The 14,823-nt window shown below is 43.9% G+C and overlaps 1 protein-coding gene across 5 annotated transcripts in view; it reads right to left on the reverse strand.

Annotated features, from left to right (window-relative positions):
- The window catches only part of ASAP2 (ArfGAP with SH3 domain, ankyrin repeat and PH domain 2), a 161,526-nt gene that overhangs the window by 46,186 nt on the left and 100,517 nt on the right, over positions 1-14,823 (reverse strand). For all 5 annotated transcript variants that reach the window (XM_073216811.1, XM_073216824.1, XM_073216818.1 and 2 more), the window contains exons 6-9: positions 12,450-12,579; positions 9,990-10,075; positions 4,743-4,818; positions 4,406-4,492 (exon numbers count right to left, since the gene is read on the reverse strand). In XM_073216811.1, the coding sequence (XP_073072912.1) occupies positions 4,406-4,492; positions 4,743-4,818; positions 9,990-10,075; positions 12,450-12,579 (379 nt within the window). The remainder of the gene's footprint in view (positions 1-4,405; positions 4,493-4,742; positions 4,819-9,989; positions 10,076-12,449; positions 12,580-14,823) is intronic.

Genomic DNA, 14,823 nt, shown 5'->3' on the forward strand with positions numbered 1-14,823 from the left:
AAAACCTGCACAAACTGGTGAAATCATGTGACAAACGCAGCTAGAACTGTTCATGCCAAGCATATTAATCAGAACTCTTCATAGGTCCTAAGAACAGGGTAAAGGACATTCCTCTCCTCAATAGAATTAGACCCTATGCCAGAGTTCAGGAAGAAATTACTGTTTCATTCTTTAGAGCTGGCACTTCTGGAATCCGGTAAAACATGCAGGCAAATCTGAAGCTGTGCAATTTAAAATCTGTAATAAGAAGAATATAATTTAGCAAAAAATGAACCTGTTTTAAACAAACTACATGTCAGCAGCTTCAAGGTGACTTGTAGGTGAACTAAGAAAAATAGCTTTCTTCAGCTGTTTGTACAGGTGTTTTATACAATACCTGGTCAAGGGAAGGGGCGGCAAATGAAGTCAACCCTTTACGTAACCACGACTTCAGTTTAATGAATATAATCCAAGGGAAAAAAGCCTTTCTTTCTGGGTAGAAGCAGAACTTAACATAGAGTGATGGATGCAGGGGTGGGGGGTGTCTGTGTCACCATGACTGACAGCCTCCCCAGGATACTCTGTACTTCCCAGGACAGCCAGGGATGACCTAAGCCTCGACTGAGTGAGCCACGCAGTATAGAGACTCAACGTCCAAAGCCTGCAGGTTAAGTGGGCATTTTATGGGCCTTTAGAAGACTCTCATAAAATTCTACCAGTACTCACATATCCCCCATCCTGTGACATGCAGACAAGTTCTCAGATCCCAGGAACCCTCTGTGGTCTTAAGTTTTGTGTGACCTTATGAAGTGTTAACCACGGGGTCCTGATGATGAATGACTGCCAAGGAGTCACTTCTGGATGCTTAAATTTTCTCTGTCAAGGGAGGGCTCAATGTCCAACTCACTGTCTTCCCAAGATATGACGGGTATGTCCACCCACATGGACACCAGCAGGAGCTGGAGGCTTTGCTGAGCAAGCACCAAGCCATGGTCTAAGAACAGCGTTTTCAAATCTCATTACCACTATTCTATTATTTGTGGGTAATTTTTAAAAAGATTCTTTCTGACATGGATATTCAAGTCAATAATATAGCTGCAAGAGAATGGGCTTGCACTGGAACAGACCAGGGTTCAAATCCTGGCTCTGACACTACTGAGTGCGCTCCAGCAGAGGCATTTATCCTCTCAGACACAGGCTGCAGTTGCGGACTAACATTACCTGCCTGCAAGTGATCCTCTCGGAAGGATCACTGCCACATTCATGAAGTGCCTGGAAAAGTGAGGCAGGTGGGAACTGCTGTGGCAATGGAGAGGCTCCCTGACACAAAGGGAGAGCGCAGGCGCAGAGTGCTGGTGAAGCTGGGAGTCGCAGAAGGGGGTAAGCTGGGCGAGACCTGGAAGCTGGGGTCAGGAGCAGGGGCTCAGCCTAGAGCAGGATCTGGCAGTGCCTACATCATAGTGGGAGGAAGGCAGAGGTGGGGGCCAGTCATGAAGACAAGGTGGCAGATGACAGGCCAACAGGGTGGGTCGAGCGGGCAGAAGGACCTATGTAGACACCACCTCCACCCATACTGCCCAAGAAGTGGGGAATTGGGTCTTTTGTCTAATAAGTTTCCTCAGCATCTAGGGGTTTGTTGAATGAATGAATAAACTACCAGCTGTTCATCAAGTCAATGGTTAAGTGGTTTACAGAATTATCCCTCTGATCTCATAACAGCTCTCTAAGGTGACATTATCACACCTGTTTAAGATGTAGAGACCAAGGCATGGAGAGGTCAGGTAACTTGCTCAATGTCATCCTGGTACAAAGTGAAAGATAAATGATTCAGAGTAAATCCATGCTCCTCTGCTCTGCCAGGCAGCTGCTCAGGCAAATTTTCTGTCCTAGTCAGAAGCTGGCCTACCTGTGCCCACCTGCTGGGACTCTACAGATTCTGAATCACCCTGTAAACCCTATTCCTGACACACACCTGCCACCCCACACCTTCTTAGAGCTTCCAGTACATTGCACCCCAATTAGTTTTCTGACTCTACCCGCCAACTGTAAGCCCCTTAAGATGTGAGAACTATTAACTTTTATTTTGTACTGTATCCAGCTTCGATAACTGTTAGGAAAATGGTATTTGAATGTGAATCAATGAACAAGTCTTCCACTGAGGCCAAATCAAGGGCCAGTGCTGGGCCACCTCAGTCAGTCAGAGAATCTAAAACAAGAGAGTGAGAGCTACACAATAATACAAAAGATGAAACCCCAACCACAAAAATTATTTTTAAAAATATAAAATTTCACTTACACACATTTGCTTGTTATTTGTAACTGTGTGCACTGACTGTCCAATTTATAGAATATTATCACTAAAAAGCAATGCAGAGTATCACATACAGAAAATACAACACAACAACAACCAGGAGATCGGTGAGTTTGATCTTGGGACATAAAGCCCAAGGGCAGTAAAGAAGGTTCTTATGACCCTCGGTGTAATCCGGGACAGATGGCCTGGTCAACGAAAAACCACAGACACAACAAACCATGAAGACTTCTCTGATCTGTGCTGGTAAATTTGTTATACTTTTCTGCAAAGCTATAAATAACCAGCTTTCTGACAACAGCCAGTTTTTCCAAATCTAATTCTGCACAGCCAAAGCAAACATAGCCCTTGCACTGTGCCCAGAGGACTACTGAGTGCCAGGATCTGTTCTCCTTTATTTTAAACCTCAGCTTTGCTTCACTCCAGACAAAAGATGCCCTCAGTTCCCACCAGTGTACAGAGAGCTGGCTGCCTTGGTGGCAAGCTGGCTCCCACACCTCACACCGCCTCTGCTAGTTAGCTGAAAGCCATTCTTTTCTCCACACTCCAAGTTCTTTTTCTTCTTCTTTTTCTGCTTATATTCCATGTTGGGAATATCGAAGTGTCAGGATCATCTATATTCTCAAGGTTGTGAGCAAGTCGCCACACTGTGGTAATTTCTAGCACTAACATATAACCTCAATCTGCCAATCTCTCACTTAGCAGACCTGTGTTTACCAAGAGCCTACTAAGTGAGCAGTATAGAACTCCAACATGATGGCAGAAGGCAGGAGGGCATCCTCAAGCTGCTTCAGGTCTAGCTGGAGAAAAAGCATCTGTGCACTTAAAGACACAGCCAAAACCCAAAAGGAGGAGCTGCGATTGAAGTAAGTCTTGAGAATGTGCTGTCTGGACTCAGATCACTGGGGCTGGGGTGAGCAGAGGCAGCTCAGAGGAGCTGTGGCTGAAGATGGACTAAAAGGACTCAAAGAATTCAGCTCTGCAGGATGCGAGGGACGGGTGAGCTGCTTCATTTTCACAAAGGAACAACAGCAAATGTGTAAGCCCGTAGACTTGGAAAATCTCCATTTCACTAATATTTGTGTATTCAAATTCTTTAGACTTTAATAATAAAACCCACTGCTATTGAAGGAGGAAGGGTTGTGAGTTAAAATGCTACTAGTCATTAATATATACACAGGATAAAGTGTTTCTTGAAGTTTATGAAGAAAGCATGCAAAAATCTCTAATTTATTAAGAACTGAACTACTTACTCTCCTAGACTTCGGTCACAAAAGGCAAATGCATTTGGGAGAAAAACAATAATATTCAGTTATAGTACAAGAACTTAAAACAAAATAGAGCATACCAAACTGTCAACAGTGAACTTTATGCTCTGAGTAGTAGTTTAAGAGTTATCTATTTAAAATCTATTAGCTATATATTTAGACATATTCCTTTACTGACAAGCAAGTGGATTTATGTTCAGTTCTACATTATAATGTCTACAATACAGTGAACATATCATAAAATTACCTTAAAATATTACTTTAAACAAGTTTTTAATGAGCCCCAAAACATAAATTATCACTGAAAATATGTTAGCGGGCAGAGAAGTGATTATGTGAAAGAGACGGTGCCAGAGACACTAAGGTTTTCTGGCCATCAGAATACAGCTGAAAGAAAATCTAGCTTTTCACATTTTACAGAACCTCAGGGCTGGGAGGCTCAGACAGCCACCTTTCCTTGTCGATGCCCACGTGGGTGGAGTCCACAGGTATCAGGGTAGGGAAACCATGGAGCACCAGGTAGGAAACCAATGGCATGAAGAACACGTGTCTATGTGATAGAGATGCTAAGAGCTACTCATCTGGCAACAAACAGCAAAAAAGGTTTATACACTGCCATTAAGGCTGTGCCTTTAAAGTAAATGCTTCCACCATGAAATAAACAGACCGAAAAAGATGGCTTTATAAAACCAAACTTAAAGAACAAGTAAGTGCTTGGTGTGGCATGGTATCACCCCAGAGTGACCTGTGGGGCACCTGGAGGACATGGATTTCTCACTCCTCAGCCCCCAAGCCCCCAAGACGTAGACACAAAATAATATGAGCTTTCAAAATTAAATGCCCTCACCTCTTTCTGTTCAACCTGCAAGGCTGATTTCAAAATATCCCGAAGCTGTATCAGCTGCCTTCTTTCTTCATCCTGCGCCTGTTTGATCTTCAGAAAAACAAAACAAAACAGAAGTGCAGTAAGATGCTGGAGGTCACAGGGCATTTCCACACAAATGCAACAAAGGCCTCCCACAGGACTGAGGATGGCGATGGGGACTACGAGCTCCAGGTGGCTACAGGGCTGCTAACGTCCAGGCAGCGCAGCATGCAAGCATAAGATTCACATAAGCAACATTCAAAAAGTGTTTGTTGCATAAACACCATTTCCACACTAATGTGGGAGGGAAGCTACTTACCGTGTGAAGATCTGTTGAGAGTGTTTCAATAGAAGGTTTGAGGCTTTCAACTGCTTTCAGTCCATCTTGGAAAAAACTAGGAGGAAAAACAAAGGGACACACAGTGTATTTCATAAAGAGGAAATAATTCTGTTAGAATGGAGAAAAAAACTTCTTCAAAGGAAAGTGACCCAAATCACAAGTAATTCCTGGGGGTGGGGGTGGGGGGGTGGGCGGTGGAGAGGACTACAAACAGAACCTTAAAATATCGGGCAAACCAAGAATGAAATGGCTCTCAAAATTATGAGGAGTGAATAGAAAAGGAACTGCAATTAGCCTAAGTATTTGTAATTTTTCTTGACCCATAAAAAATGAGCCCTGACTTTCCAGGCCTTTATTGACAGAGGTGGGAAAGCTTTGGCTCAGGAGTGGAAGAGTCCGAGGTCAGAAAGGCATGGGGTGCAAACGAGAATAAGACTAAAAACTTTGCCTTGACAAGTGATGTGGAAAGAGAAAGAATGCAGGAAAAACGAAGCCAGTTTGATGCCCATAAATAGCTATGCCCCATCAACAGAGGGAAATTGGTTGGAGAACTTGAGATCAATATCAAAAGGAATTTTTTTTTTAAAGCTCAGAACTCAAACCTTGTGAAGTCATTTATAGTAAGTGATTCAGGAAATGTGACAGAAGCTACATGAGTTTTTCTATAGCCAACAGGGGGCTGATGTTCACCATTGCCTCTGAAGCATGCTGTATATAACCCTTTTGACAAGAATGAAGAAAACACTTCCCAGTGATCCTAGGAGAGTTCAAAACCCATAACAGGACCTATAATGCCTATGTGATTTGGCCCCTGCCTGTATTATATCCATGCTTCAAATCCACACCAGTTGCCCCTTCACCCACCAGGTTCCAGACACACTAGCCTGGCTGTGGCCACCAGATCCTTCCTGCCCCAGGCCCTTTACATTTGTTGTTTTTTCCCTCTAGAGTTTTCTCTCTGCAGTATATCTTCTGTTTCCTCTGGCTGATTCCCACTCATTCTTCAAGTTTTAAGTTAAACACCACAACCTCATTAGTGAGAATCCATGATTCTCTACTTTAGAAGAGGTCTCCCTGCTCTTCTCTTAGAATGTTCTGTCTCTTGCTTCAAAACACTTTGCATAACTGCCATTATATATTGATCAGCATGATTATTTAAAATGAAACCCCCATTAGAGCTGAAGTTCCGGGAGGCTAAGGGCACAGTATCTACAAAGCCTGGCACATTTCAAGCACGTGGTATTTGTTGAATGAGACATAAACTGAGGAAAGAGGGAAGGAGTCTCCCACTTCGACAGCTGATTGGACACCAAGGTGACCACCTTGAAACGTGTGCTCATGTGAGGTGATGTTTATCACTTCTAAACTCTGCAATGGTCCTGTAGGACTTCCCCATATCAAGTATGTGATAAACAGAAGGGGTCATACAAATAATGCAGCATGAAACTGAATACAATAGTTCCAAGGAGGAAGGAAGGGGAAAACACACACAGGATGTGGGTTGAGAGCCAATTACCAGCTCAGTATTAGGTGTCACAGAAGCTGGACTATTAGAATTTTCTTACCTTAGCTTTTAGATTCATGCATAATTCCTCATTTTATATTTTCAGTCCTTTATTTACCTAGTTCATTTTTTTTCCCGGAATATAGAATATGCTTCTGGTATAGCAATTGTGTCAGCATGTTTTAATGATCTCTCCATGTGTCTGTGTCCACTGTTAGAGCAGAAACGCCATGCATTGTGCAGCTCTGTGCCTTCCACTCCTAGCAGTGGCCAGCACACAGCCAGTATGCCTTTTAAATGAAAAAGGAAATTTGGAAGAACAAATGCAGGAATGAGAAACTGAGCTTTTCCCTCTTCTTATGAACTCTTCTGATACTTATATTTTGTCTCAGTTATACTTCTTCTTCATATAACTATTACCATAATCGCTTCAAATTCTTGTGAAATAGACAGGAAATCAAGAGAGGGAGAGAAACAGGAAGAGCATTACAATAGGGAGTAGGAAAAATGTCACAGGAGACCAACACGGAAGGCCTGCTCCTGGGGAAGGAGGAAGCAGGCACACGGCTCCAAGGACACCCCCCTGCCTGGCAGCGGTCCCCACGGGGAGGAGAGCCTCACAGTACTGCTCCTCGTCGAGTGCTCACAGACCTGCTCCTCGTCACGGGTGTCATTTCCAGCATGACACTGGACAGTGTGCTTGAAATAATGATACAAATTTGGATTTAAGATTTGGATTTCATCTTTGTAATCACCTACCTAATCTTGACCATCTACCTGGAAAATCGCCTCCCTCTGATTTTCAAAATCCCAGTCTTTCTATACCCTCCTCAGTGACGCATCTTTTGGCACCTAGGTATACCCACCCTGGCATTAAGGAAGAGTTCAACGACAGGGGCCTGCTGCTTCGCTGCTGCCATCACCGTGACCTCCTAAGGACAGACCACTCTGGGGAACCCATTAACACTCCTCCAAGCTTGAAACAGTGCTTACCATCAACACTACCAAATACCAAATTTTGTTTTTCATTAAATGTTTTCTACCTTGCCTAACCAAATTCTCCAGGATTTCAAATATACCCACTGAGATTCAATCTTCAAGCTCCCACCAAGCAGGATGGCTCTCCCTGCTGCTACCACCTGCACGACAGTGCACCATTCTCACGGCCGGTGCCCATCTGCCACCTGCACCCTGCCCCTCCATCCCACTGGGCCCTGAACCTGTGTCTCATTCAACTCTTTCCCAAGTTCATCAAGCAACAGCTGATCATGGTATTTGTTTAAAGAACAAGTCAATTCAACACCCATTACCACTTTTTAGAATGTGACCATGTTTGTTGGTCTCATTACTGTGTTAAAGACTGCCCTACTTCTAGATTCCACTAGACAACAGGATCCTCAATGTTTAGCAGCAAAGGTTAGTATGACAAATTTTCTGGATACTCTATGAACTAGGTAGAAATGTAAACTCTTTCCTTAAATAAAATACAGAGAACATGTAGCACTCTTCAAGATGCTTAAAGCAAAGCTCAGCAGGAAGCAAAATAACACGCATCTAAGCGGTTCTATGGGTGGACACTCAAACGTGGCCCCCAGGATCTCATTTACACAGAGAAGCCTCTCTTCATTCCTGCCCAGAACAGCAGCATGCATGGAAGCACGTGGGCTGTGCAGGCTGCCTCTGGCCCTGAATGGTGCCTGCTCAAGCTCAGCCAAGCATCTGGGGGTGAGGTGTGGATGCTGAGAATGCTGAGTGGGGTGTGAAGAAGCTACCTAACAGTGCACGGCCATATGCCACTCCTCTGTCCCTGGCCTGAGGCACTCAGGCTCCAAGTTTTAAGCCCCAAAATGTGGATTCAAAAAGTCAAGCTGTTTGAATGATTTGAAGAGCATGCAGTACACACACACTCTCTCTCACTCTCATTCAAAAAGGAAGTAATGGAAGATTCATCATTTTTAAAGGTTACTGAGCTTATGCCCATAAAAGGCCAACTAGTTCACTTTTCCACAAGAGTTCTGTTGCTACCCAACTGATCAGTTTGGACAAAATAAGAAAAAAAAAAGGGAAATCCCAGAATAGCTTCTTTTTAAAAATAAAATATCAGCAAGGAAGCAACCCACTTCCTAAGCTGCCTCACATAAGGTTACAAGGATAGAAGGAATTTATATGTTAATCACAAAGTCAGGGCTTCAAATTTCTGTAAAATATTTCATCTTGGAAATTCTACAAATTAGGGGTCTTTTGGCATCCTCTGAGACTGTTTTTTCAAGCTTGGATCTTCTTTTAACCTAGGGTGAATGATACAGCACATCCTCCTTCGCTGTTTGACCTCAACCTCGTTAGCAATGCAATGTCACCAAAACTGTGTGAAGAATTCCAAAGCAGAGCTCAGTTCAAAACAGTGCAATTCACAGCTGAAAGAATGTGTCATGCACTATACAGATTAAGGAAATCAATGTTGCTGCCCCTCTCCTTGAAGAGAATATACGGTTCAGTGGGAGACACGACACGGTATTTAGGATGGCATCGTGGAGACAGGTAGAGCAAACAGAGGCAACATAGGCAGGACCTAGGCACCTAAGTCATAGCCTATGTCCACACTTGCCCCATCTGGTTCCTGCTCCAGTGTGCAAAGTAATGTTACTGGAGGAGCCTCCCCTGACACTTCCAATCAACACTACTCCCTTCTGATCACTGTCCCGTATTTGCTCATGTGCTTACTGTTGCTCTCCCCCACCACAAGTGAAGGCCCGTGCGCAGGAGAGCTTTGTTCTCTTCTTCCTCTATTACCAGAACTTCAAAAAGTGCCTGGCACATAGAGGGAGCTCCAGGAGCACTTAGAGAATGAATTCTCTGCTTAAAACCTTCCAAGAGCTTCCCAATAGACTTGGGGTAAAATCTGAAACTTTATAAGACTTCTAAGGCTGTCCCCGTCTCTACCCCATTTCATTCGATGCTCCTCCTGTGAATGAGCCAGGGCCTGTTTATGCTGGCTTCTTGGGGCCAGGCGGTAGAAGGAGGGCGAGGAGTAGGAAGAAAACGTGGCTGAGACAGGAGGCCCAGCGCGCGAAGGGCCCTGCCCCCCACCCGAGGCCGCCCCCCAACATGGGAGCTCCTCCTCCTCTTCCACCCACAGCCTCCTTTGCCATCACTGTCACTGCTCTAAGGATAATATAGGAAAGTATTTTCTTGATTCAATACACTGCACTGACACCATCTCATTTCTCTTTTAACAAACAAAAAACATCTGAGAACCATATGTTAGGTCAGACTACAAAAGAAGAGCAAAAATAAATATATTTGGTAATTACTGCAGATTTATATATTTATTTTTTGAATTTTTTATTGACATAATTCTGAAACCATAAAATTCACCTTCTTAAAGTGTACAATCCAGTGGCTTTCAGCATATTCGCACAGTGGTGTAACCACCAGCACTATCCAATTCTAGAACATTTTCATTGCCTGCTAAGAAACCCTGTCCCCATTAGCTGTGATTCCCCACTTTCCCCAAGCCCTGGCAATCACTCATCTGCCTTCTTTCATTTAACGTGCTGTCAAAGGTTCACCTGTGACATAGCGTGCATGCAGCAGTACCTGCTTCTTCTCACTACAGATTTTTAAATGTGTGTTTATTTTCCTCAATACAATACAACTGATCTACCAGAAGTTGCCGTATAGAAATATATGAAACAGCATTATAACAAAGAAAAAGAACTTACTTGCACTGGGCATGAAAATATTTGATCAGATTCTGAAGTAAATCCACTCCCTTTTTAATCTTAATTTCATTGACCTTCAGCAGATACTGTTAAAAAAACAAAAAAGGGAATGTCACAGATATAAGCAGAATATGAGCTTCTGAGGACAGATTATCTTTTCCACTTCTTTTACTATGGGCAGTGCTCATGGTGGGTGCTTAATATTTTCTGAATGCCATATTAAATGTTTCTTTTAGTTTGGTATGATATGAATTATCCGACATGCAGGTAATAAAGTGTTTAAGTAAAATTAGTAAGACATTATACCTTAACCTCTAGTTGCATTAGGAAATGAGGGTGGCCAGAATGAACGGGACCAACCTCCCCAACACTTCTGTCCCAGGGCCCTTTCTTTAGGCAGGTCACCATCTAGGACACTAACTGCTCATCTTCTGTAGTTGAGACTCTTGTCACTATGTCTCTAATCCTAAGACACTTCCCTGATGCTTAATAAAAGTGTGATTGCTATAAAAACCGAATTTTAAATTGAAATGAATTAAAGCCATTTTTAACTTGGAGAATTCATTAACAACCATTAAGACATCAGGAAACTCAAGGAATCTATAAAACCAGCATCAGGAAATACATTTGTTCTTTGGTAAAGGTTTACAAAACAAAGACTCCATAAATTCCCTATCTTCTCCACTGTCAGGATATGGTATAAAGAACCCTGAATACATGACATCTCTCATCTGTAATCTGGGAAACTCTTGTTCAAGGTTTCCTATCTCCTACTAGACTATGGATAGATACTATAGATCTACCAGAAGTTTCCATAAACTTCTGGTAGACCAATAGCCACACAGCCCAGTAGGATATGCTAGTAACCTGCTGACCGGGCTTCATAATTCACTAAACCTTTTTTAACAAGCTGTCTTGCATTGTTTAGGTAAAGAGATTTCTTCCTTCACAGCCAAATACAGAGCACAATCTGAGAAGGCAAACACACATCTTCTGGACTGATTAACACTGTGAGAAACAGCCCAGGCAGGTATTATTTTTATAATGTCCGTTTATAAAACAACATGTATAAAACAGCCTTTCTCCTATCGTAGTAAGACTTTGAGCTTAGTTAACTTCCTAAACAGTCACTGAATATAAAAGCAGCAAAGGAGGAACAAAGGAACAAGAAAGATATGAGACATGAAAAACCAAAGAAGACAGCAGATGCAAATCCAACCACATCGATAGTTACATACAACAGGAATGGATTCCACAGTTCCATCAAAAGGCAGAGAGAAACTGGATTAAAAAAAATGATCCAACTCTACATTGTCTATAAGATACACACTTTAGATTCACAGATATACCCAGGCTGAAAGTAAAAGGGCTGAAAAAGAAATTGCTTGCAAAAACAATCCAAAAGAGGGCTGGAGTAATATCAGACAATATGATGTCCTTGATCCTGGGGCCAATTCCTCCATTGACTACTTAGGAGATTAGTCTGGAATAAAAATTCACTTAAATATACTCCTGAACTATACATTCACAAAGGCTACCTCCCCACTGCAACTGACACTCTAAAATCAAAAAGTTCTTTTTGGATTAGCTTTGCTGTTGACTGATTAATAGGCTGAAGAACAACTGAGAGAGGCTGAACCCAGTCCCCAGACCTGTCACAAGTATCACCTGTGTACCCTGTACATTTACAACACGCTTGCACAGCTACAACACAAACAACATCGGGCACAGGGGCTCCGCTACCACGACCAGGAGGGCCAAGGCTCAGGCAAGGGTGGGGACTGTTCCACCTGCTCTTTCTACAAAGAAACCCACAAGCAAGGCATGAAAAGGCTGGAGCAATGGCCTTCACGATTGGTCTGTGATATTTCCCATCCCTAAGCATCCAGCAGGGAAATGCTCCCAGTGGCCCAAGGGCTCAGGCTGCAGGGTGGAGTGGAGCAGAGGGGCAGAGGAGCTCCCCAGGGCGCCAGGGCCTGTGCCTTGACGAGCGGAAGGTGTGTGGAAGCATTTTAGAGCATTTAGAGGCAGAGGCTTGGGTGCACAATGCTCTCACTCACTCACACTGAGAAGGCCAGAGGATGGCAGGTTGCATTTCTCTCCAGCTGGTTTCTCCCTGCCCTCCGCACTGATTCCACTGGAACAAAGGGAACCCAGTAACCTCACGAGAGAACACGAACGAGGGAGTATTTAGCTGAATTCCAGGGAGAGGGGGCAAGTTTGAGTGAGTATGTATGTGAGGTCAAAGAGAATGCTGTTTAGTGTTTCCCTGTCTTTAATAAGAGGTTGATGTTAATCTAATCCCACCACCTCCAGGAGACTAAGGCTGCCCTAGGAATAGAAATCAGACAAGCGGAGTCCAGTAATGTACTTGGTGAATTCTCTGAAGCCTCGGACAGAAATCAGACAAGGCTGCCTGGGCAGCCGCAGGCCCTGCAGGGCCCGCCCATGGCCTCTTACCTCGCACATCTGGAGCTGGAAGAAGCGCCGCTCCTTTTCCATCTCTTCGGCGATCTCAGCCCCACTTATTTCAGTACGTATCATCCCGTGGAGCTTGGCGTGCTCCTTTTTCTCCTTTTCTATTTTGGTTCTGCAGGTGAGAAAAACCAGGCTAAACGGACATGCCTCGGCACAGCGATCCACACGGGACAGGCTTGGGTGACACAAGGGCTCGCCAAGCCTTTTAGAAACAGGACAGCCTCCTGACTTACCTAATTTGCCTGGAAAGGAACATGCATTTGGTCATCAAAACGCCAAAATTGGCTTAAAAAAATACCTCCTTCCACAAAGCACCTACTTTGGGCCAGATCTGGGTCAGAGAGGTAGAAAGTCTGCTCGTGTCTCAGCAACAGCATTCCGCGTGTGGGCCGGCCAAGAACTCCGAGGGGCGCTGTGGCTAAACGATCCCCCACCTGCCAGCAGGGCTGCCCCCGCACCCTATCCCTCGTCCTCCTCTCCTCCCCCGCTCTTGCTTAGTGAAGTCACACCGGCTCTCTGTTTTGATGAGAACAGTGATCATCACTGTAACATTTCTTAGAAGTCGTTCAACACTACATGGGTTCCAGTGTGCCCATCATTAGGGGGCGGTTATATAAGAAGGGGCAAGAAATACAGTTTCTAATTCTTGTTTTTACCTTGAGGCACAGCCTGAATGAATATAAATAAATGTGAGAATGTAAATAGAAGACACCATTTGGCAGGGACCCCTGCACCAGGGGGGGAGTGTGACCGGAGGCCCGAGGTCCCTGGGGCTACAATCACACAACGCCCCGCCCCCTCCTCCCCAGCCTCCCTCCCCCGACACACACCACCTCAGATGGACCAAGAAACGGTCTGACAATGGTTATTCTTTAAAAAACCAGGTATGGAACTACTCCTCAGGAATTTTAAGGATATCTTATTCTTGTTTGTTACATATCACAGGACTTCTTGGGAGAAATCAATCTCACATGTAAATGGGTAAAGAGTTACTCACCTAGAATCACTTTGAGTTTTGAAGGGTGCTACTCCCTCATTCTCAAATTCTGGGATCTTGTGAGAAATTCTGTCCCTACCCTATCTGTGTGTGTCTTGCTTTGAAAGAATTTAATCTCATTCCCCTTTCAAACCTTTTCCTTCCAGAACCAGACGCCTCTTTCAGGCAACCTTCTTCAGAAACCCCTTCATGCCCTGGTGCAGTAACGACGAGCAGCGTTTTCTATGAGGCACCTGATGGTGGCAGCAAAAGGGGCTGGATGGGACCCTGCAAATTCACCTCCTGGCCCCAGCTCAATTACTCTTACTGGCTGACCAGCAGCAAACTACCAAGTCTTGATTTCCCATCCGTAAAGGAGGAATGGTGACCCTCTCCATTTACTGCACAGAATTGGCATGTAGAGGAAGGATGCTAAAGGCCAGGGACAGCAAATTTGGAGTGTCTCTGGGCTGAGCGGACCCTCAAGGTATCTCTTTAACCTCTATACACTCTATCTGTGCCTACACACAAATGCATGCTTAGTGAAACTCCAGAATGAGGGAATCCTGGCATCTTTCGGTATGGAAATTTAAGATATCCAGGATGGGACAAGTATCAAAGGTTTGGTGGTCCTTGGCTTGAGCTTTGTGATTCTTCACCACAGAACAGCTACCCAAGGCTGGTTTAAAAAAAAACCAACAAACCCAATTAAATCCTTGTAGTTACATCTGGAAGTGGCTTTCTTAACACTTCTCACTTTACCAGATGGCTTCATATTAAAGTTTCAGAAAACCCTACACTATTACCCAATGCACAACAATTACAAAGCAAACACAAGGCATTTAAAAATATTTTCTCTTTTGCAAGTAATTAAAGTAATTGAGACTGTTATCCCCACAATCACCAGCTCATTCTGGCTAGCCAATCCCTTCCACTCTGAGAATGACAAATCAATTGGAAATGTTACAACCACTGCCAGAGGTCACCCAGGGACAGCCTTGTCTACCTGGTGTTCAGTGGCAACTGTGATGCACAGAGAAGAGCCAACCCGCCTGTTCCTCATGTCCTCTGCCAGATGCAGCAGTCAGACAAAGCTGGAAGCAAGGGTCCCAATCTCTCCTTTAAAACCAAGGGACTGTACTGGTGTGCAGAAACACTGACAAAGCTGAAAGAAGACGCTTTCACAAATGACCAGGAAGATGACATCCAAAAATTGTGCTGCTGTCATAATGCTGATAAAATGGGGAAGGTAATTAGGGAAAAAAAAAAAAAAAGAAACACCTCAAGGGAAATTGGCCTTAGCTCCCTTTAACTTTCCTGAAAATTACATTTTGGAACCATATGACATAAAAGAAAAGGGACAGGAAAAACTTGTTTCAA

Source organism: Manis javanica, chromosome 1, assembly GCF_040802235.1.
Source record: "Manis javanica isolate MJ-LG chromosome 1, MJ_LKY, whole genome shotgun sequence".
Lineage (NCBI taxonomy): Eukaryota > Metazoa > Chordata > Mammalia > Pholidota > Manidae > Manis > Manis javanica.